Source organism: Clytia hemisphaerica, unplaced genomic scaffold, assembly GCF_902728285.1.
Source record: "Clytia hemisphaerica strain Z4C2 unplaced genomic scaffold, Clytia hemisphaerica genome assembly, whole genome shotgun sequence".
In the NCBI taxonomy this organism is placed as follows: Eukaryota; Metazoa; Cnidaria; class Hydrozoa; order Leptothecata; family Clytiidae; genus Clytia; species Clytia hemisphaerica.
This window is the reverse complement of record NW_027103551.1, coordinates 1,854,539-1,878,959: the sequence shown is the minus strand read 5'-3', so window position 1 is coordinate 1,878,959 and position 24,421 is coordinate 1,854,539. Positions and strand designations below refer to the sequence as shown.

At 34.1% G+C, this 24,421-nt stretch overlaps 2 protein-coding genes across 2 annotated transcripts in view; one reads left to right on the top strand and one right to left on the bottom strand.

The window, feature by feature from the left end:
• The first annotated feature begins 943 nt into the window (after positions 1–943).
• Positions 944–17,690, top strand: LOC136800247 (uncharacterized). Its single transcript, XM_067056868.1, has 10 exons — positions 944–1,303; positions 2,010–2,156; positions 2,807–2,902; positions 4,269–4,377; positions 4,672–4,762; positions 6,871–6,913; positions 10,313–10,451; positions 10,785–11,060; positions 11,907–12,095; positions 17,259–17,690. The coding sequence occupies exons 1-10, from the start codon at positions 1,217–1,219 to the stop codon at positions 17,405–17,407; spliced, it is 1,326 nt and encodes a 441-aa protein (XP_066912969.1). The 5' UTR covers positions 944–1,216; the 3' UTR covers positions 17,408–17,690.
• A 1,157-nt stretch (positions 17,691–18,847) lies between these two features.
• The window catches only part of LOC136800103 (dynein heavy chain domain-containing protein 1-like), a 186,787-nt gene continuing 181,213 nt past the window's right edge, over positions 18,848–24,421 (bottom strand). Inside the window, exons 56-61 of the mRNA XM_067056714.1 lie at positions 24,102–24,266; positions 23,189–23,265; positions 21,905–22,055; positions 21,378–21,406; positions 19,773–20,313; positions 18,848–19,304 (exon numbers count right to left, since the gene is read on the bottom strand). Coding sequence (XP_066912815.1) covers positions 19,011–19,304; positions 19,773–20,313; positions 21,378–21,406; positions 21,905–22,055; positions 23,189–23,265; positions 24,102–24,266 — 1,257 coding nt within the window. The 3' untranslated portion in view covers positions 18,848–19,010. The remainder of the gene's footprint in view (positions 19,305–19,772; positions 20,314–21,377; positions 21,407–21,904; positions 22,056–23,188; positions 23,266–24,101; positions 24,267–24,421) is intronic.

The following is a 24,421-nucleotide window of genomic DNA, read 5'->3' as shown; positions in this document are numbered from 1 at the left end:
GTCTTAACGTTTGAATGTTAATTTTTTTTATGTCTTAATAACTAGATTCCAGTTTACACGTTTTTTTATAAGAACATCCGAAATTTTTGAAGTCTTCGACTCTTTTAGTCTTAAGCTTAAAAATGTTCTTAACATGTTCTTATTTTCACATTTTTTTGAGTATTTTGTTTTCCTAAGAAATTGGGTGTTTTAGAGTCATCGAAGCCCTATGTTCTTATATAGTTTGCTCTCATAAAAAAACGCGTACTAACATATTGAATTTCCTAGGGTATGGAATATCTATTACATAATCTCTTTCTTGCCTACTTTATTTCCGGACACGCTGTAGACTTAATTTTTCATACAAATATTGTTAATTTTTCAATGTTCAAAATTTTTGATATACAATTTTTGCTAGAAATTCAGGATTGCTAGTGTGTATAGTTTATTTTTTATGGTTAATTCTTTGGTTTGCATTTAGAAATAACGTTTGAGAGAATGATAAAGGGGTTAGTTCTGAACTGCAAAGTTGGCCCTGGCTTAAAAACACTTAATTTTCATTGGTATAACTTAACGTACAAGACTTGTTGTAGTATTATAGTACTTATTTGCTCAGAATTTCAGGCTCTGTCCGACGATGTCAATCATTTTGTTTTATACGACTTTAAAAAAAATTGTTTATTCTGCTTTGTCGGCATTATCTTGCCAAAAAATCTGCTTTTTCTAAACACGCTGTATACTGCAAATGCTTGGTACAACAGAGTAGAATACCATCGGCTGTCCGCAATCATAAAGAAATTCCAAGCTATTGATATCCATAAAACAGTTATGAAGTTATGAAGTAAAATTTCATTTTAAGTATATTCTTATACTAAGAGAATCTAGATTCTTAAGTCTTGCTTCTAAACCATTCTCGTAAAACGATGCGTTGATTTTTTTTTTCGAGTCATGTTATATTTCCTAATTTCACTTTACTTTCAGTGTGTCACAAGTGGAGTCGTGTTTCATGTGTATAAAAATTTAAAAGAGTAACCGAATTTTTTTTTGACTTCTGACATTTGTTGATTGATGCTCTGGAATACTTTATGTATGGAAGTCAAAATATAATTAAAAGATATCTGATTATTTACTCTTATAATTTAATAAAGTTTCTACTACTGGTCTCAGATAACTTCTAAGTCAGGTTTCAGTTGGTGGTCACAAACTCTTAAAGAAACATTGGGTTGTTTCATTTTTGATGGCTGCTGCGAGATGGTCTTCAATAAACCAAAAATCTGAAGCTCTTCAAGACCAAGTTTTCAAACTCATTGGACCTCGGTGTGTGGTATGTAAATTTCCTTTTCCAAGCATGTTTTTTTTAATTTGGTAGCCTGTATTAACACTAGACTAGTAAACTAGTCTGTTCTGTTAATCAATCATATTAAAGGGATGGATGCTTTCTAAAATACACCCCTGTCTCACAGCCCTGGTTGAACTTTTTCCCCCAGCGGGGAAAAAAATCCTTATTGTAATCCCAATGGGGATAGAAATTCCTTTATTCCAAGGTTAAAAAGTCCAGTGGGGATGGTTTTGAAGTGCAATTTTCAAACATTGAATTTCGAATGGGGATGAAATCAACACAGAGGACACCTCTGTGTCGCAGAACCTCCCTGAGATTTTAATAGAAACCTTATCCCTGCTGTGGGAAACATTTCCACCTCGGCTGTGAGTGAAACAGGGGTGTTTTAGGTGTACAAACTTTGGTGAGCATGTGCGAATTCCTTTTTTAAAAAAAAATCAAATATATATTCCCTTAACTCGAGGAAGATGCTAAAAGTCACGAAGACTAATGTTCGAGAAAGTTTGTACGCCTAAGGTAGTTAAACTTTGAGCACCAAACTCTTTTGCCATGCCAACCAACCATACAATTTTCCATTCTAACTAATCCGTAAAACATCACAAATAAAATATTGTAAATTAAGAATTTAAAATCTTTCGATCATACAGTGTTTTCAACTACAGTAACCTGCAATTTTTCAACTTTATTTAAGGCTTTAAGCACAGCCGTTGCAGAGTTGCATCTCTTGACGCGGACTCAATATGGTGTTGATTATTGGAAAAAAGAGCATAGTGGTGTGGTATGTTTTGTCAAAGACAATCCTCGGAGGTCATTCTTTATCATGGTTATTGATCTAGAGGTACGTTTCGAGTGCTTAGAAAAGACTGTTGTATGTAACGTTTCCTGACCATCTGATAAAAACCACAAATAACTATTAAAAAGTGACAAAAAGAACGACAAACCCTAACCCTAATTATCAAAGAACGACATATTTAGCCATCTTAAACCCCAACCTTGTTACACGCATGCGTATAAGTCTCTAATTTGGTGAGCTGAAAACATTAGATGAACTAATTCAGAAAGTCTACCGGGTGCATCAAAAAAATATACAGGTTTGTCGAGATATTGTGAGCTTCAGGATTTAAATTTTTTGTTCATTCTTTTTTATCGTAAAGAGGATGCTCTAACTTGAATTTTGAGCTACCATACATTAGGTTTAAAAAGTAGTTCGAAAGTTATTTAAAAAATTTTAATGTCGAAGTTTCAAAAAATCATCAAAGCCTCAATGTTTCTTAAGAAATCGGCCTTTTGAGCTTTAAATGTTTCTTACATGTTTCTAAACTTTTGACATAATCAGGCTATTTCAGTTTCTTAGTTTTTAGGCATTCTGGGCCTCATGTTTCTTAAAAGTGTGTTTCTTAAAAAAAACGTGTGCTTCTCTAAAAACAACAATAAAAAATTTCACTACTGACATTTGGTTTTTAGAGTAGAATTTTATTTCTTTTTCAGCAAAAGGCGATTGTATGGGAGTACGAATTGTTCTTTAGAGGTTTAGAGTTCAACACTACTTCGACGGCGCCGAATTTTTATATCATTGTTCAAAATGTAAGTGTTACGTGGTATAGCTTATTATTTTAAGTATACTTCTTAGGCAATTGATAAACAATTGTAGGTTGTAAAGATGTATTAGAAGGGAACTTACTTTAGCGGGAACTAATTTTGGCGTTCAGCAAAAATCTTAAAGACTTTTAATTTTGGTGGGAACTAATTTTGCCGAATGACGGCGTAAATCTGTTCTATTTTGTCTTATTTTGAGCAATTTTGATGAATTTCAGGGGTTATTTAAGCAAAAAAACAAAAATTTAAATATTGGCTGGAACTTATTTTGTGACGAGTGAGCAAAATATTTAATTTTGGCGGGAACTAATTTTGGCGTATTTTGTCTAAACTCGCCAAATCCGCCAAAATTAGTTTCCGCCAAAATAAGTTCCCTTAAGGTATTAAAAAGCACCGTCTAACGAATTTGTATCCTTACCACCTTAAAAGTGGATACATGTTTGGACTTTTTTTTCATGTTTGGACTTTTTTCACGCAGAAAAAAAAATTGCGAATCGGCCTCCCTTTCATTTCCGCGAAAACGTCTCAAATTTTTCGTAAAAAAGGGAAAAATTCGTGAAAATGCGTAATTTATATTTCAAAATTGGCTGAAATTTGCCATAAAGGCGAAACGGTCAGAAGAATTGTTAAACGTGTAAAAAAAAAAAAAAAAAAAAAATTAGGGTCAAAAGTTTCGAAGGTTTGGAGGTATTAAAACTATCTAACTATGTATTATGTAACTTCCGCCATTATGGAAGTAAAGGGTCAGTTTTCGTAACGAGTCGCCTTACAAATTCGAACATTTGTTTCCATAATGGTGGATTTTTCTTAACCCTTTAAGTGCCAATGTCGAGTATATATAGGAGGGCGAAGCGTCATTTTTGGTCTAACTCGTAGGAATTGGAATGTGCATCATGGTCAAGCAAAAAAACAAATTCAAAAGTGAGTCTTTCCAGCGAGGCTTGAAGCCAAAAAGTCAAAAGAAAGAGGGCGAGTGGAAGTGCCAAAATGAGACCACCATAAAGAGACTATGAAAGAACGAAGAAAAAACGAGAAACGAATAAAAACGAAAAAAACGGGTTTAAAACTAGTGTGAACGTCAAAATTCGAAATGTCAAAAAAGAAGACGTTACAAAGTAAAACAGATTGAAACGGCTTCGCTCTATTATTTTAACCGGGACGAAACTGCTCTGTTTTCATGCTCCAAAACGTTCTAAAACCAATATAAACACTCTAGATCCGTAACAGAAACCATTCCGGAACGATACGAAATCGTAACGTCTGAACATGGCCTTAGAAAAAAAGACCGTGGCACCAAGTGACGTAACATGGGCAAAACCTGAAAAACTTTAATCTATAATATTGTCTTTCGTAGGAGGGACAAACCCGTTTTGGTTTCAATTTCTCCGATATTGCCGAGGCACAAAATTTCGTAGGAGTAATCAAAAAGAAAATCGAAGAAAGAAAACAAAAAAGGATCCTTGGTAACCGTTTACTACACTCTTTTTTTTTCATTACAACATTTTAACACTTTTGAAAATCGTAATTTTTTTCTGAAACGTCAGTTTTTTGTCCATAATTACTTTTTCAGTTCTAATTCGCGAGCCCCTCTTAAAAGTAGTCTTAAACCCTTACTTCGAACAAACCACATACAGTTGCATCCCGCGAAAAATTCTACGTGTCCTAAAGGTTAACCCCTTTTTTTAAAAAGTGGTTGAAAAAAAATTATATAGATGATGGCGGAGATTATAAAATCTTTATTTCTTGAATCACTGTAGTGAGAACACATACAAACACAATGCAACAACTCCGAGCATCAAGAGCGCCATCGCTGTCACTGCCATCCACAACTGGTCAATTTTATGCAAGGTAAGATTGTTCATATCCTTTTCCTTACAAAAATAGTCATTACATTTTACCAGTAATAACCATTGAGTTTCAAGCCCGAAGGGCTAGAAGTGTGACTGACTCCTGGATGGGAAATGAAACCACTTATTTCCCATCCAGAACGCCCGCACGAAGTTTTTACACAAACGGCGGATTGAAACTAGAATCTATCGCTAGATTTCAAAAAATGTAGCCCTCCAAAACAAAGAAACCGCTGAGTACAATCCGTCGTCATGATAACGGTGCATTATATGCGCGTTTTGGATGGGAAATAAGTGGCTTCAATTTCTCTTGCCTGAGAAGGGTCAAAGTTTTGCTTCTAGCTCTTCGGGCTTGAAACTCAATGGTAATAACGGTACCAGTCCTGTAGAACTTAAAATGTAGGTCTTCAAAAAGGTATTATTTGTCTAATTAGGTTGACTTTGTCCTCTGGAAATGGCGGGTATGTCTTCAAAATTGTCTAGGTCTGGAGATTTGACTTTAATGAAATTTCAGAATTTTCAGCCTCTCTGCTAAGTCAGCTAAACTTCAAAACTTCAAAGTCAAACATCTGAAAATTTAGCCATGGAAACTCTACAGACTATATACCACTATGAACATATAAAGGACTATGCATTTATCTTCTATTATGTCTTTGAAGCGAGCTGTATTTCAAAATTGGTATAAAAAATCCGACAATATCCTGCCACAAGTTTACATTAAGGTAAAAGGATTGATAGAGCTTGGAAATTAAAGGGGTATTTCGGGTCCCATATCTTCCGAAGGACTTTTCTGTTTGTATATGTAATCACATGATAACGAGTGCAATTCGAATATAATTGCACGAGTGATTTTTTTGTTATTAATTTTCCGAGTCCGAAAGGACGAGTGCAATTTTCGAATTGTACGAGTTATTATGTGATTACGAGCTAATCGCACAATGGCTTTCACTACTTTTTCCCAGTTAGGAAAGTAAATTACAGAAATTACACTGAGAGTTTTATATTTTTCTCTTCTCTTTATGTCTTTCTTTTATTGTTGTTTATTGATTTTCTTTCTCACAAAATAAATTTCGAATGCAATTAAAACGTTCGATGCAAAAAAATGTAAGAAAAACATTAAAATCAATTTTGTAAACATTGCGTCATTGGCGCGGCATTGGAGAGTGTGATTAACGATTAATTGCTCTCTTTGAGGGCGTGCCAAATAAGAAAAAATAACCCATCGTGCGATTAGCCTTGAAATTTAACAAACTTCTTAACCTAAGGTTGAACCACCACTGGTGTAAAAATGATAACCGCTAAAAATTGCGAATTTTTCAACCAAAAATACATTCAAATATAGCGCTTTTGATTCTCCAAAACAAGCAAAAAAAATTTTCCATAATTATATTTGACTATCAAAAGTTAGAGTTAGAGACATTCTTGTTTCCACTGCCAATTATATCTGGACAGACTTTAGTTGTAAAATGCGGAAGTTCAATAGACCGTATCGGAGTTTTTGTTTTTTTTTAAAAAGCGATGTATTGTGGGATTGTTTTGAGTGTATTACAATAGAAATCTCTTAGGAATTCCTCGAGGGAATTCTATTTTAATACACTCGAAACAATCCCACAATGCATCACTTTTTTAGAAAAATAAAAACTCAGATAAGGTCTATTGCGTGTATACTTTTGAATCACTTTTGTCACTACAATAAATTTTTATAAAAAAATAAATGACTTGAAAAAAAATAGTATGCTGAAGTTGAGAGCCTGTGTCATAGGAATATCATAATTTCACACTCTCTAAAATTATTCCATACTTTTGAGTCAAAATTGAGAGATATTAGTCGGAGTTTTGACAAGCTGACGAAGATTTTGCCTCTTGTCTTTTGTCGAATTTTTGACGTTGTTTTCAAGTTATTCCCAAGAGGTACATCATCAAAATTTATTGTTTCATTTAATGTTTTTTACAAAAACACAATAGAGATGGATGTCCAGTCGTTTATATGTTCATGGTACGATACCACGCTTCGAGACGCATCTGTTGAAAGATATTTATTTCGTCAAAGAGATTTTTTGTAGTTTTTCCAGCATTTATTTGACTTCGTTCAAACTTGTTTCTTTAAAGTATTGGTGATGCTGGGCCACTGGATCATAAGAATATTGTACAGGTAAATAAATTTAAGTTTGAATATTTAAATATCTATAATCGGAAGTTTATTAAAGTCTATTCACGATAAGTGTGCACTCTTTTTTCTTTTACCTATAACTTTTGAAGGAATTCTTTAATCCTTATGAATTTGGTATCATTGGAAAGATATTAGTGAGTGGAACAATTTGAAATAAAAAGATCTTTAAAAAAATTCTAAAAATGAAGATGAAAATGAAGAAGAAGAAAAGGAAGATCTTGTAGAAAAGTGCTATAACTTTCATTTTTACTGGAGAGATTCTTTAATCTTAGGAGATCATCACTGTGAAGAAATTTCATTAAAATATTCCATCATTATAAAGTTATGATACAAAGTTAATAAGTGATTGACCCCAAAAATCAGCAAAAAACTGCAGAAAACAGCGTTTTTAGACGTCAATCAGCTTATAACTTTGTTTGATATCTTTTGACTGAATGGCTATTTTTGAGAATTTTTTTCACAGTGATGACGTTCGATGATCAAGGATTCACTTCAGTGAAAATGATAGTTATAGCACTTTTCTACAAGATCTTCATTTTTTTCTTCTTCATTTTCATCTTCATTTTCAGAATTCTTTTAAAGATTTTTTTATTTCAAATTGTTCCACTCACTAATATCTTTCCAATGATACCAAATTTATAAAGATTGAAGAATTCCTTCAAAAGTTATAGGTAAAAGAAAAAAGAGTGCACACTTATCGTGAATAGACTTTAACCCTATAGTCATTTGCTTCCACCCCCGTGTACATTTGAAGTTTATAGTTTTTTAAATGTTTTGTTTAAATATAGTTTGTTGTTATTATAAAAAGTTTTCCATTAGCATACTCTACTTAACCCTTTAAGTGCCAATGTCGTATATCAGACATATGCTATGTAGGAGGGCGAAGCCCTCCTGTAATGTCCAGTTTGAGTAAGAATTCGTCATTTTTTGGTCTAACTCGTAGGAATTGGATTGGGCTTCATGGCAAAGCAAAAAAAAAATCAAAAGTGAGTCTTTCCTGCGAGAATTTAAGCCAAAAAGTCAAAAAAATGCAAAAAATTTGACAAAAATCCACTTTTTTTAGGATTTTGACCGTTTTTTGACAATTTTTGGTCAACGAGTGATCCAAGAAACTCTAAATTTAGCCCTGCTTTACTTGATTCTGTCCTCCAGCGAATTAATTTGAAGTTTTACCATTGAGCATTATTCTATCATTCAGACAGGTCCCTCTTAGCCGCCGCCCACTCCGCCCTTCCTTAATCGCCGAAGGCGCCCAAAAGAAATAGGAGACTCTAAGCTATCCAACGAACTATAAACGAGCTTCTAACTCCTTCTAGATCCGGAGATATAAGCCTTTAAAGTTTGAACTAGTGATTTTCTTTAAGAAACTTAGAAAAAAATGACCGTGACACTTAAAGGGTTGAATTGATAAGTAAATAAACTTACATAAATTAAGTCGTTTAGCATCTTAACTACATTTCGGTATATGATACACACAAAAGTAAAATGTGAAAGGTACCCAAGTTGCATAAGGATTCATATTTTTCCATGTCGTTGTATTCTAACAGTTACATCAAAATGCCTCGAAAATGTCAATATGAAAATTGCGTAATCAGAGAACTTATGTCTCGCTCATTATAAAAAGGCCGAGACAAACTTTCAATAATTGGATTGTAACATCGAGTTAAGTCTCTTTTGTTAAGTCACCAGGGGGTAAATAAAACAGACCTTGATACATTTATCGTTCGTTTCAACTTGACGATTCGTTTAAAACTCAGCCTCCTAAATATTTGGGGTAGGTAAAATATGTACAAAGAAATTCTAGATTATATCTTTCGAAAATTTACAAGGTTAAAAATACATTACTTAAAGTTTCATGCTTATCGCAATCATCAGATGTGTAAATAACAATACAAATCTCGAACAGGTAAAATTAAATTGTTCCAGAGTGCTCAACAGGTAGGAGCTGGTTATAACATCTTGGTTTTTAATGGTTGTCCAACCAAGATGTTACAAAGAAATTCATACTTTTCCAACCCGGCGAATCTTTAAAAAAGAAGCGAACAATAAAATATAATTACCCTTTCCAAATAAACCTCTTCGGTGGCGAGCGTAGTCTACTCTGACGTAATTGTAAAATTTATGTGATGGGAGTTTGACATATGCTTGTACTCTCTATGTATTTACATTCTTTGTAATGTAATGTTCTTTGGGGAATTATGAAGTTCTCTGGAATTTCAATTGCATTTATTCCTTTTATTCAGGTTGATTTTTTATGACTTCTAATGGTACTTTTTCTAACGAGTTTGATTACTCTGTTCTCACACTTATGTCTTTTTTTTTTGCGTCCTTTTCCGTGATTACTTTTATTTATATTTTTAAAGACAGTTAAGAAGGCATATTGATGTAACTGTCTAAGAATATTTCGAAGTCAAGGTTTAAAAAGTTTTTAAAATTTGAGTCTTACTCTAATTATATTTTTTACGGGACTAAAATTTGACCTCTCATAGACTCGTGCGATTTATAATTTGTGTAATACAGTAATATTGGTGTTATATGATTTTAATTTGTAAAATTTGCCTCTTCCATCATTTTTTGGTTAATTTCTGTCATCCCTGAATTAGTCGTCTTGCATGCTACAATCTCGGTCAAAATATATTGGGAATTTTGCTTACTTCCTCGTTTTCAGCAATTTTAAGTTCGGGCAAATTGATAAATTTATTCGAATATTTCAATTCGGTAGGGGTTTATAGACTTCCAGGCTATATTCTGAGCCCTATTGGACCATTCTTGGACTTTTAGTTCCTCAGATCTTCCTTAATTCTTAAGTCTAGTTAAAATTCTACCCGTCCAACCTAATTTAGAGCGCTTCCAAATCGTTTGTAAAATATTGTAGATAAATATTATGACTTTGATTGTAGACTAGACTTTCCATTTAAACCCTTGGGCTCTTCCAAAACTTTTTACATGGGGGTGGAGGATATATTGGATATTTTGTCCGGGGGATAGTGAAAAATCTGCAAAATTTGCCTTGTTTTAGGGGCAAACTTTCTCTGATGAGGGGTGATTTTGAATGTCTGGGGGGTCAACTGATGGGTCAAGCTGGAGTTTTTACAAGCTCTTATTTGATTTGGTTTGTCGTTAAGATGTAATAAAAGAATCTTATTACTTTTTCTACGCGTCATTTCTATCACTTTAAATGACCAATTAGTGAAGTATCTTGTAAAAACTCCAAGGTATCTCCAACTGATGCTTGTCTGGGGGTGAGATCCGTTGTCGGGGGAAAAATTCACAATGTCCGGGGGGTAAATTTCCAAAAAAAGTTATATCCTCCACCTCTCATATTCAATTTTTTTCTGAAAGAGCCCTTTCTTAATTATAATGTTTTATTTATTATGACAGGATTCACGTTGGCAAATGTTATTCCAACACGCCGGAGTAACTGAAAACCAACTCAATGACGAGGAGACACTTAAATTCATTTTTGATTTCGTAAACTCTCATGGTGGCATTACAAAGGCAACGTCAGAATTTAAACAGGGTAAGATAAAAAAAACTGCGTAGCAGTATTTAATGATATCTTTTTACTATGCATTTACTTTATGGATATACAGGTTGTAGGCGAAACTTTTCAAGCCCAAAAAATACCGCCTGGAATTACGTCGAAATTAGCAAAAAAACTTAGAACATTATTTCTTTTCTTTGTACTTTAAAATGAGGGTGGACAAACAAAAATCAGTCCTTTACCCCCTAGAAGTTTTATAATAAACTTCAACCCCCTGGAAGTTTTAGAATAAATTTCAACCCCCTGAAAGTTTTAAACTTCAAATATCTTATAAAAACTCCATCTCATCTGCTCAAATCACAATTTTAGTTGGAAGCTCTTCATTTTTATCAAATGAGAAGGAGAGAAACAGCAATGCTGCAGGCTCATCATCTAAACAAAATGAAATCCCTTCAGAAAAAGCTCCAAGAAAAAACAGTGGCGATTGGCGAGTAAAGCAACTCGATTCGTGGACCGTTGAAGATGTTTGTGATTGGCTGAAAGATATTTCTCTGGAAGAATATTGTGAATTGTTCCGCTTTCATGCGATCGATGGTGTTGAGTTGATGGAACAGAATGAATCACTGGTAGACGCTCTTAAAATAGGTTAGGATTGTTAAGGTTTTGATAGCTGCTTTTCAACACCCCTGAAACTTTTTCCCACAGTGGGGATAACAATTTTCTATTGAAAACCCAATAGGAATAAAATTCTATCGTTCCTAAGTCGAAAAATCCGGTGGGATAGTTTTGGAGTGCAATTATTTACATTGAATTTTAAATATAGGGATGAAATCAAAGTCAATCCCCTAGTGGGGCTGAAATCGTAGGTTGGGCGGGGTCCCAGCGTGTCTGTGACACATGGGTGTTTTTCATAAAACAGTCAAGTTTTGGATAAATTTGATAGCTAAAATTTCAGCACTCTTTTTTAAAACGTATTTAACAGAGACATACAATGTGTCCCGAATAAAAGCGGATAAAATTTATATAAAGTAAAATCCACAAAATTTATGTCAAATTTTATGATTTCCATACTTATCAATTCCCCATATCCATTGATTACAAAGAGAATTGTGGCAGGCCCACTTTAGGTAATGAGTTTTGAGGATTTTACTTTATAAAAAGATTTGTCCGCTTTTTTCGGGACACACCGTATATATAAAATTTTAACCTCGAGGACATCAGCTCTAATAGACCTTTTCATAAATTACGTCACAAACATCATTTGCCTCGTATTCAAACAATTATCATTGTGATTATGTCCCTTGAGACATGAAATTATTTTTTTATGAATAGAAAGTACAAGTAGTTTTAATAAAATCCTCTGGGAGTTAATCATCATGGCGATAATTTCAAAACAAGGCAAGTGATGTTCGTAATGAAATTTATGAAAAGGTCTATTATGTTTGTAATTCTTGAATCTAAATTTAGTTCAATGGTTTGTTTCCTTTTTAGAACGCATCGGTCACCGCAGAAAAATTATACGGAATTTGAGCCAGTTGTTGGACAAAGAAAATGAAGATGGGAAGAACGGACAGGAAAAAGCGAAGAATAATGAAAGAAGTAAAACTGAGAGTGGACCACCGGACGAATTGTTGTGTCCGATAACTCAAGAATTGATGACTGATCCTGTTATCGTGGCAGGTAAGTGATCATACATCCATTTATACTGGATTCTCTTCACAACTCGCTCTTCAAGATTAAGTATGGTTTACCGCAATGAAGTATAACCCAAAAGGGCTAGAATCAAATCTTTAACCTTTCTCAGGCAAGAAATTGTGAAGCCTTAAAATATGCGCCGTATTTTTGACGACGGATTGAATCTAGCGATTCCTTCGTTTTCTAGTGATATCTTTTTCGAAATTTAGGCGTAAACTTTAGTTTCAATCTGTCATTTGTGTAAAAACCAGGCGGACCACGCTAGACCGCGCAACTTTCGTAGGATTTGGTAGGCTTCAAATCCTACCAAGGAGATTCGATTAGAGCCCTTCGGGCATATACTTCATTGGTTTACCGTTTCAAAGACCACATGACTTTACTAAATTCAAAACTTATATTAGATACTACCGGATGCGCCACAAAAAAGTTTCTCTCTTTTAAACGAATTTTCTCGAAATCTGAAAATTTTAAAAGAATCATTCCTATTTCATTGGAAAGAAGAAAGATAATTTTGATGGGACATCTATTAAATTCGATTCATCAGATCAAAAGTTATGGCCAATTGCATAAAAAAGTTACTTTCAGAAAGTGCTCGAAAATGTTGAAAATCAAATTTTTATTTTAAATTTGGCAATCGCAATAGCCTTTACAAATTTTGAAACTGAAAGGTCGAAAGGTCAAAATCAATTCAATTTACTTTTACTGACGAAATTTTCCTCAGATTTTTGGTTCTAGACTGGATAGAGTCTATGTAAGTAAGGCTGGATTTACCCCGAAACCCATATTTGATGTATTCTTATGAATTTTTATAAATTTTGCGTATATGCTTCTGTTTAATTTGATAGGTCGATTTTTAACGTTTTTGAGCACTTTCTGAAAGTAACTTTTTTATGCAATTGAGCATAACTTTTGATTTAATGAATCGAATTTAATAAGTGACCCATCAAAATTTAAGTTTATTTTTCCTCTTTCCAATGAAATAGGAATGGTTCTTTTAAAATTTTTAGATTTTGAGAAAATTAGTTTTAAAGAGAGAAATTTCTTTGTGGCGCATCCGGTAGTTCATCGTCGGAAGTTATATAAACGTCTCCTTGTTTTCTAAAAAAAAGAAAAAAAATAAAATATACAAAAAGTAAGCAAAAACTTTGTACCAGATAGAATGAAGTAGTTTGCAGGTTTGTGGTTTGACGATTAATGTATCGACCAATTTTCTTCGGACCCTGAATCCCAACCCGTCGTTCGGGGAGAAAAATTATACGTGCTACGCTATCTTCGTCGTACAGCAACTTTTCGTCTGCGGAAGCAACTGGCCCGCCGAAGCCCTTCTTATATCGAAGTTAGTGAGATATTCTACAATCGTGGATGTAGTACAGCTTGGTTGGTTACCGATCCAGCAGCAAATTCATTTTGAACTTTTGAAACTCGCACAAATCGATTCACTAGGATGAGTTTCCATCCTACTTAAACGGTTTTAAATTAAGAGTCGCTGGACGTAATACTCGTAATGTTGTGGAAGTTGAATCTAAATACGAGACTAATGTATCGGAAAAATTATTTGTTGGCAAGGCAAGTCGCCTTTTGAATGATATTCCAAAAGCGACCAGGGAAGAACCTGATCACAAAAAAATTCGCAATATTTTAAAAAAGTATCGTAGTCTGGCAATATTTTATACACATTATATCTAATTTTTTTTTCTACAATCGGTAACCTCACAGCAATCTATACATTACTCAATCTTATAGTTTTCTTCGTTCGAGTTAGCAGTATTCAACTCTACAATTTCTCATCATGTTCAAGTCTTAGCAACGTTTTTCGGGTCGTGCCAGTTTTTTTGTTTTTTTTAATCTTGGCACCTTTCGCCCAATTTTTCCTATTTCAAGCCAATATATTGTAGATTCTATGATCATGAGGTCTAGTGGTTATATTATTAATATTTACAATATTTACTTGATATTTTAGTCTGGTGGTCTGATCAACACTGAAATTTTCGCAGGATTAGCCACTTTAATACTACTACAACTCAACCGATTTTTTCCTAATTAATCACTACAACACCAACAAGCCGTATATGTATAAAAGTTGCGAAGCGATCCAGAGCCTCCATCAATTCGCAAGTTGCAAGCAAAACATTTTAGACACACAAACACTGTATATTCAACAACATTTTTGCAGTTTTCCTTTACATTCGCTCTAGTCTTTCCGAATATCCTATCATTTGCAAATTTTTTATAGTCCCTCTCTATAAAAATGACATCTGTAGTCAGTGTAGTATTATCTCTCATTGATGAAAAATGAAGCTTCAAAAAGTTTAAAGAAACAACACTATAAGAAGTAAGATGAAAACATTGACAAACTCAGGGCATTTTGAATTTAGAAAATAAAAACAAACTGTACCCTTATAATCATAAAGGTTGGTGAGTCCAGTCAAAACACAGATTTGATCTGTAGCGTCACGCTTCACCTTTACAAACAGGAGGATATCATAAAATGAACCAAGGAAAATTTCATAATTTTAAAAAGGAGTCATTTTGCATATAACTAATAATGTTAAATAAGGATATAATTTCCAACAAATTGCAAGGAGGTAAAAAAATCTTTTGGGAAACATTTTTGTAATCTGAAAGAATGCCCCAAAGGGAATAAAAACGTATGCGGAAGAAAACTTCAAGGCGACAACAAAAGTTTTCCATATGAGACAAAACGTTTTCAAATTGACAAAAAAAGCATTCCACATTTAAAACGCAATTATATACCGTGAGATCAGGTAACTTGCATCAGTAGAGGCAAACATGCATAGCCCTCAAATAAATGACCTGTCTGGTCATTAATATACAAAGTTAAATCAAAACAAAAATGGTGGAGTTCATTTGTTTTGAAATTTTGCTGCTTTGATTGGTCAGTCATTTGATGGCTATGTTAGTTTCCCTCCACTGATGCAAGTTACCAGACTTCACGGTACCAAGTTCACGACAAGTTTTCCACATTTGAAAAGTATGCAAACAAAAATGAGAAAAGAAACTGTTTTAATCTAACGTTTCCAGACTATCTAAAAAGAACAACAAATAACTATTTAAAAGCAACAAAAAAAGAACGACAAACCCTAACTATCAAAAAACAACATATTTTGTCGTCCCACAACCCCGACCGAAAGTGACTGTACCACCCCTACAGATTCATTCATCATTGTTTGTCACAGGAATTAACTACTACATGTGGTTTAAAAGAACGCAAAATTATGCATATACAGTAAGTCTCTATTTGGGTGAGCTGGAAGGATTAGATGATCTACCGTAGAATCGTCTTATATCGACATGCGTCTTCTAAAGTTGACACCGGATCTGTAAAATATCATTCTTATCAAACAAGTTCATCCATCAAACTAGAAGTTCAATAAACATTGCAATCCTTTCATTCAATTAAAAAAAAAAAATTCCTTGTAACTTTCTCCTGTCCATCATTAAGATTTTACAACTTTATTACGCTTCAAGTGATAAAAATAACTTGGGCGCTTAGCCTGGTTTCCCCTTCCTTATTTATCGAAAACACACGCTCTAGGCGCTAAGAGGCTGCACGTCGTGATGGCCAGTATGGCGGTGTCACATTAAATTCAAAGGGAACCGGGTTCTTTTTACTATTTTCGGTTCACGGTAAAAAGGTCTACTAAAAAATTCCTTGCGTGCAAAATGTTGTTTTGATTTGGATATCTTCGTTCCGTTGAATGAAAGCATGCTAATTAGTTTTTAGTGACTACATTGTTAAAGTTTTCTTTTCAAAAAAAACAAATTCTGTCTGGAGAAGCTGACATATTATTAAAATAATCAATTTTGCAGTACAGTAAACACGGCTAGCAAAAAATAATTAATTCGGTTGAATGGCAAAAAATGAGAAGTTTTAAAATTGACTTCCTTGATCTGAAGACCAACCAAACAATGAACAATAACAGGCCAGTGCCTTCTTTAACTTTGCTGTCGATTTGATTGAAATGAAAGTCGAAACCAAACCAATGACCACCAAAAAAGAACGATGCCAATCAAGGATCGAAGCCAAGAAAAACAGGACAAATTATAGTAAATTGTAATGATGATAACAGAAAGTCTGAAAGTAATGACTCAATAAAAATTCAAAAAAACAGCCAAAGCAGTTTCTCAGAATTGCGATTCAGCCAAATTCGGAGAGAAAAAAAGAGAATAACCATTTTGATGATAGACTGAAACCATGACAACGAATCTGTAGAACCAATCAGTGTCAAGATATCTCTATCGCCGTGACGTCAAACAGGATAGGAAGCATAATGGCATCACTTTCGCTTTGCAATAAATTCAAATATAACAATTTACTATAACGGAGGTAATTTGTTTCATCATTTCCCGGGATGTTCTTCACCTTTGTTATCTCCTTAATATTGGCGTCACGGGTCACGGAGGGTTTACTCGTTCTTCGTATCATTCTGACGTATACTTCAAATTTGATATGACGGAGATAATTTGAGTTACCATTTCGCTGAATATCCTTCATATTTTATCTCCTTTATATTTTGGTATCGCGCAACTCGGAGATTCGAAACGTTTTTCCCATCTCCTGCCTTATAGAGAGTTGAAAGGAATGGATAGTTAAAGGTACGCACACACGATAGCAAAACTGCTTCGCTCATGTACATTCGCTTCGCAACAAGCTATACTTTCTGTTTTTTTCTGCAATTTTGCGAGCTCTGTCAGTATATCCTTGAGTTTTGTTTTGTGTTTTGTTTCTACAGTTTTATGGTTTTACAATCTATAATTTTGTGAGCTCTGTCAGTATCCTTGAGTTTTTTTTGTGTGTTTTGTTTCTACAGCATATTTTTTTCATAGAATATAATTATCTTTTTATTTAAATATGATTATTTTTACATAGGACGAATAGCCATTGTAAAATATGGCAGAGCCTGAAAGACAATTAATAAAAATAAAAAAAATAAAATAAAAACCTTGAGCGCGCTGCAAGAACCCAAATCTACTGGGCAGTTGGGCCTATAAAAGGAACTGCAAGTGTGTTCTTGGGGTACAGAAAGAGGTTGAAATGGCTGAAATGGGTCCATAGCGAGATAAGGTATCCGTTCGTTCAACTGTATGTCATTCTAATTAAATCAATTTTTTTCTATCATTCTTTAGACGGTTACACATACGAACGAACATCAATCACTCAATGGTTTGAAACTGGGAACCATAGAAGTCCGATGACAAATTTACCGTTGAAAAATAAAGATCTTGTTCCAAATAGATCGCTTAAAGACGCAATCAATAGACATCTCGGAGATTAGCTTATCTAATATTCCGATGGTGGATTGGTGACCGCCCAAACTTAAGCTCTAAAGGGAGCATGAAATTTGGTACAGTGGTACTTTTGGGGGTAAGAAAATTTTTAAGTCTCTGACCCACTTCCCGTCCGGAACACCTGTTTGTGTATTTTACAGACCAGAATGCCTCCCAAGCAAGAAAAGGATTCTAAAAAAGCATCACAAAAAATATCTGAAAACGGAATGGGTCCGAGTTATGGGGTAAGGAAGTAATTTACAGACCAGTCTGCCTGGCTGAAAATAATTTTTATATCATATACCGTCGGAAAGTTTTTTTCATACTGATCCTAAACACCATCACCATATGCATTTCAAAATGGACTGGGATATTTCCAGAACACTTGTTTGTGTATTTTCCCTGGACTTAAAATGTTTCTTACCCCCTAAAGTACCACTGTACCAAATTTCATGCTTTCTAGCCATAAACGCACGATAGAAAATTTGAAAAAAAATTTGAAAAATAAATCTATTTTCTTTTTGAAAAAAATAATTAAAAAAATTCAGAATTTTTTAAGAATTCTTTTTCAAATTTCTTTTTTATGACTTCTTTTCTGATTTTTTAAAAATTATTTTTCTTTTTCTATTTACGCCACATTTGACCGCCAAAAATAATGATAAGAGTAGATATATTATCTTTAGAATTTTTTATTGCAAAGCTTTCTGCTTCCAGTGAGATCGAAGGCTCTTGGTATTCTGCTATTATGAACGGAAAAGAACAAAGTAAACCAATAAAGTACGCTTTAGCGAAATTAAAATTAAAGCAAATGGAATTAACGTTTCTTTGTTAAATCAAACGATATGACACGTTAATTATGTCAAATTAATTCTTTATGAACATATTTACATGAAATCATCAAAAGTATCTTAAAATTATTTCACAAAAAATATTTTTACACTTTTATATAATTAAGTTACAACTCAAAAATTCATGGAGATGTATATGCGATATTAAAACGTATTGTAAGAATTATTAGCGTGATTGTGTAACTAGAATAGACGATATCGGATTTAGATAAATGCAATGCATTCTGGTTTCTAGGGACTCTCAAAAGAATTATAATAGATCAATTATAATAGATTATAATTCCTTTGAGAGTCCCTAGAAACCAGAATGCATTGCATTTATCTAAATCCGATATCGTCTATACTAGTTACACAATCACGCTAATAATTCTTCTATTCTCTACGGCTACGGGCGTGTAAGGCAAGTAATGTCGGGTGAAAGCAAGTTCGATATTTGACGTACGGCATTATGTCGACTTTGCTTATACGGTGTTTTGGTGTTTTTCCTGTACATAGCAAAGTAGACAACGAGATGTCGCCTTTGGTGACGCCCGCATGGGCAGCCCCGCAACCGTAACCGTAGAATATATCCGATACATAGTCTCGCTATTTTGCCTGGTTAGCAAAATTTTTGCCGCAATCTGACAATTAAAGATATTATTTTGACTATTTGTTGTTTTTACAGTGTGCAAATCATGCTCTTCAAATTATAATGTTCAAGACAAGAAAGATTTTTATAATTTGAACCGCTTAGAACTCTATTATAATATTTTTTATCTAACTGTTACAAGAGTGCATTCTCAATAAAACTATACTTTTGCAATCGAAGAATAGTATCTTTGTTCAGGTTATATCGTTCAGCATGTTTGTGCCGTACATGAAGTGATGTAAACCGATTTCCGAATCCATCAAAAATCGGGATCGAAAAAGAACCCGAAAACATTTTCATTTCCTTTATTGTCTTCAATAAGACGCATGGTAAGTGGAGGTTGCGTTTCCATGGTTCAATTTGCAGTTGTGTATTTTGCAGAACAATTGACTGGGTCGGAGTTTGTAGTAGTGATGGGTCTTCGGGAATCTGAAAGAAAAATCTTAGTTATTTTTTCTTACACTTCCCCTCCACCAAAGTGCAATGCAAATAAAGTATAACATTTTCTATGACAGAGGACGCTTATCTACCCTGGATCTTTCTGCTATTTTATTTTATCGTGCATACCAACAAAGGATTATAGTCAAGTTCCATAAAAAGCCGTGAACATATAGTCAGTGGTCAAGGCTAAAGAAAATGTATCTAATCTTGTCTTAAACGGATTAAAAATAATAAATTAAGCAGGATTCTTCAAATTTTGCAGAATTTTGTTGAATTTGTACCTCACTGATACGGAAATCTGTCTGAGACGGAGGAACTTTGTATACTCTCAACGGCCACGAATCTTAGAAACCTAACTAAATAAAAATAATTTTTCACCAGCTTAGTCTAGCAGCGATGAAAAACTAAGCCAGTGTACCGTACGGTAAATAAAAAGCTGAATGATAAGTTCCATACCTCCAACCACCAATTATCAACCCAGGGTTCTTCTCTTTCTATACTTTCCAACTTTAACGCATTCATCAAGCCCAAAACATTGGTGTATAAAGAAAGATCAAAGACAGTCTCTCGGCTCTGTACCAGAACATGCTCGAAATGCTTCAACTGTTTGCCATAGTGCATCATTCGGTCTGAAAGTGACGCGGTGCCGGTTGTTCCATCTGCGTGTTCAATCCATGAATCAGGCGTTAGATCTTTATAAAGTGCCTGACAAATCAATCTCAGCTTGATTGACATTTGAAGATCACTTGATAAGGTTTTCGATATTCGATTCAAATCGAACAAAGCGATATTTGCGAATCGCTCGATTTGATGACTCTCCTGACACAATGCGTCGAATAGATGGTGTCTTGTCAGGCGATGCGGTTTTCTGATTCGTTTGTCGAGGAGATCTTTCATCGATTTGATCAAAGAATCGATATTTGTTCGATAAATATCGATTGGTTTCGAGTTGCCATGTTTGAAATATTTCGATAACATTTTGGTGTAGGTTTTCGCACTAAATAGGAGCAAAAAGTAAAAAGTTAAAAGAATCTGGTAGCTTCTCAAAATGAAAGCATATTGCTAGAAAATACCAACAATCTAAGCGAGTTTGGATTGGTCTGACTATAACTTTCTGCAGATGTATATTTCGTATAAGATGTAGTATATATAATCATGGTCGAAATATATTGAGATTTCAGTGTATTTAAACGTTTTTCAGAATTTTAAGTTCGGGCGAGAATTGCTATTTTAGCACTTCCACTTTCCTTCATTGAATATTTCGATTTTAGAGGGGTTCGGTGGCTTCTAGGCTATATTCCAAGTCTTATTCGAGCAAATTTGAGCTTTTAAATCCTGAAATCCTAAGTCTTAAGTTTCGTGTTAAAACTCAGGGATAAAACTCTACTTTCCAACTGTAGTTTAAGGCGCTTAAAAATCATTCGTGGTGTTTAAAATTTCGCCGGGAAATCCCCTTTGTCTCAAATATTTTGTCCATGATTGTAGTTCGTAGTGATTGAATACAGTTGACGCTTTAGGTACAAGCTTACATAACTGGTTTGTTTTTGGTTGACTTCCAAGGGGTCAAACATTTTTCCAGAAGAAATTTTAGGGGTAAGAGACTGGTTTGAGTTTGTCCAGTGTCACTTGGTAAAGATATGAAAAGAATTTATCAAAGCGTTTCTTTGCAAATTTTGTCATTTTCCAGGGGGGTATCGACACATTTCCAAGATTTCTTTTAGACTTGAAAAGGTTCGTCCATCCCTCCCTGTATGGATTTCAAATGGATCGGCCCATTGTTTGTTACTAACCAATAAGGGCTGCTAAGATTAATTTGCGCGAAACATCTTCTTCTACATTTGACGCTCTCTAATTCGACGTTCTATTCGTCGATATGCTCCATTATTCGATAATATTGGAAGTCACAAACCCTCAGTCATCCTTTTCGATGAAAATCCAATTCTCCTTGAAAATCGAATTAGAGAGCGTAGACTGTACTATTCTCGCCATGCTCACGGACAGTAACGCGGAGATGATTAAATCTTATGTATCCCTTTATAACACATAAAAAACTAGTTGTACCTGTTTTTCGAAACCGTCTTCTCTTCATTCTGAAAAGTAAAAGAAAAAATGCAAAGTTAATCACACAAACCATCGTTTTGAATTCGAATAACAGAGTTTTTAATTAGAGAAAATTAGAAAAATAGTGGTGATTTACTAAATTTATGTTTATAGTAGAATATATCAAATGTTAAGTAGAAGCTATAATTTGCAAAATGCAGTTTGAAGTTTACTAATTTTCCAACCTTTTTATAATTTTCTAATTGGTTAAATATTCAGTAACATGTATAAACTCAACAATACTTAATTTAGGGGCCGTCACGTACGCACTAAAATGTCGAAAATCTTTTCATCCACTCCCCCCCTGGGTTAAAGAAAATTTCGAATTCAAATCGTTTGGTTCGGACCTTTATTTCATACATGAAACTCAATGTTTATCAAGAAACTTTTTCTTTTCCTTGATGCGTATAACAAGCGTAAAAGTCGACAAAAAAAACAAGCGAAAAGGGCCATGAAAAATAAATAGAAATCACAATTTCGGAACAAACCTTTTTCAACAAGAACATTTCTTCATCAAAGTTGTTAGTGAATTGACTTTTGAACACCAAATCGTTGACCATGGGCACCTTAATATCTTTGTTGTTATATTCATTGATACTTGATTGAAAAAACCGCATTGCGTCAAGTTCTCTGCATGAACTAAATGGAAATTGGTACGAAAAATACACTTCTGTCTAACAGCCCCGGTGGGAAAAAATGGGAAAAATTTCTATCAAAAATCCCAATGGGGATAGAATTCCTTTTGTTCTAAGCTAAAAAAAATTCCAGTAGGGATTTTTTTGGGATTTTTTTGGGGAGATTTGTCCCATTTTTCTGGGACAAGAATTTTCTGGACGGAATGTTGCCTAAAAACCGTAACAAACCAAACTTCGCGTTATCTTTTCAGTCAGCGAAGAAGAATTCGGTACAGGCTAGTGTTGGGGTGATGAAACTTTATCTTTAGGAGTTTTTATTGGAGTAATTTGCCTGCATATGGTGACCCCTCTAACGTTTAACGAAGCGAGAACAGAAATAAATTTTGAAATGTAAAGTAGATATTGGTTCTGTTTATTCATAGACAAAGTATGGTATACTTTTATCAATTGATTCATATTCAAAGGCATTCAAGGTTGAGCTTAGCTTTCTGATCTGGATTGAATAGTATTTAAGAAGATTCATTTAACTGTTTGTTTGATTGATTGGAGCAATGTGCAAGTAGCGTCTGCGCCTGAAACCAGGGGTTACCGGTTTGAATCCCCGCTCTTTCCAATGTTCCGTTCAGCTCACGAATAGCCGAGCCGACTTTCAAATTATAAAGAGCTTTTTTTGAGGGTTGAAATGTTGTCATAATTTGCTTTCATTTTATTTAACGATTTATCAAGAAATAAAAGAACTTACAATTGCTACACGGTGTTTCATACTGGCGCAATATTCACGCAATACATCTAAAATACACTGCATTGCCTGAAGATTGCGCCAGTAGCAATTGTAAGTTAGTTCTTTATTTCTGATATTTCGCTAACCTTTTTTTCGAATTTTCTTGAGCAATTTATGTGATTCTATTTATTTCACTGTATTGAACGATTGATGTTTAGGGTCCGAACTCAAATCCATCCTAGGGGCCGTTCTTTCCGTGTTTAGGATCTTGACCCGGAGTGATTAGCGATACGAAAGGTGATCTCATTACGTGGTCGATTTGCATGGGGCTCGAGCCCAAACCCCCCGGTCTGAAGGCTACGCCCCTGTCTGAATTTAAGAGTATATATACAGAGACTTTAGGTAAAGATACTTACATTTTATATTTAAGAGAGTAGAAATTGCGATAATTTCGAAATATTTCTTCTTGGATGTCAATGCCAAAAGATCCATTCTAAATGAAACGTAAAGCTAGAAATTTAACAAACAAGCCTGAAGTAATCAATTGTTAATTTTTGATATTTAGACCAACGCACTATGAAATTCAATGAAAATGAAAACTACTTCTCTGTATAACTAAGTATGAGCGACGTACGTATCTATCAGTGAGATTCGACTCTAAGGTGTCTGATAATTCATTGAATTCAAGTCTGTTCCAAAAATATTGGCTTGAAAGTAGGCTAAAAAAGGCTAAAAATGGGCAAAATGGACCCACTTTGGAGGGCTGTAAAATTTTTGATAAAAAAAAAGATATTAAAATCTGAAAAGATATTTGAAATCAGCGAAGATCACAGTTTCAGAAAAGTATAAATTCACAAGTTTTGGCCTAGGAGAAATAATCTTCATCTTCATTTTCGAGATTTTTGAAGGATTTTGAAGTCATCTGCTTAAGATATTCTTTTCAACGAGGTATTACTTTTAATTATGCCTTTTCCCCATCAAGAGATCCGCGTCAAAATGTGTGGACTGCCAATTTCTTTTTCGGAATAGACTTTAGTAGCAAACGCTCGCGACTATCAAAATGTTTGGCGTCTTAAAGGTTTTGTTTTTAACTAAGAGTGATATCGTTTGCTTACTCATCAATTTTAATTTACAACCTTTTTCACATTAAGTTGACACGGATGTGGAGCAAGATTGGTCAGAAAGAGGAAAAGAAAAACACTTTTTGCTTATAACAATAGGAAGACACTGTCCTGATATGAAATATGTGTCTGATATGAAACGGAAACACGTAAAAAAACATGTAAAAAATAAAACCTTTAAGTTACTAGGTGATCAAAAATATTTTACCGTATCTTTCGGAATCAATTGATTAATTTCTTTCCCATTCTTTTTAAATGGTGACCATCCAATGGTTTTGCAATGTCTTAAAAGACTTTCAGGTAATCTCCAGACCTCTGTGTCACGTGTCACTAACCACAAGTGTGAGTTATCTCCTTTTTCTGATTGCAATTTCTGTAAAGATATTTTATGAATTTAATTTTTGTACAGGTTTTCATGTTAAGTGACGTAACTTCCACCATTATGGAAGCAAACGTTCGATATAGATTCGAACGTCTGCTTCCATAATGGTGGACGTTATGTAATTTAACAAAACATGAAAATTGGAC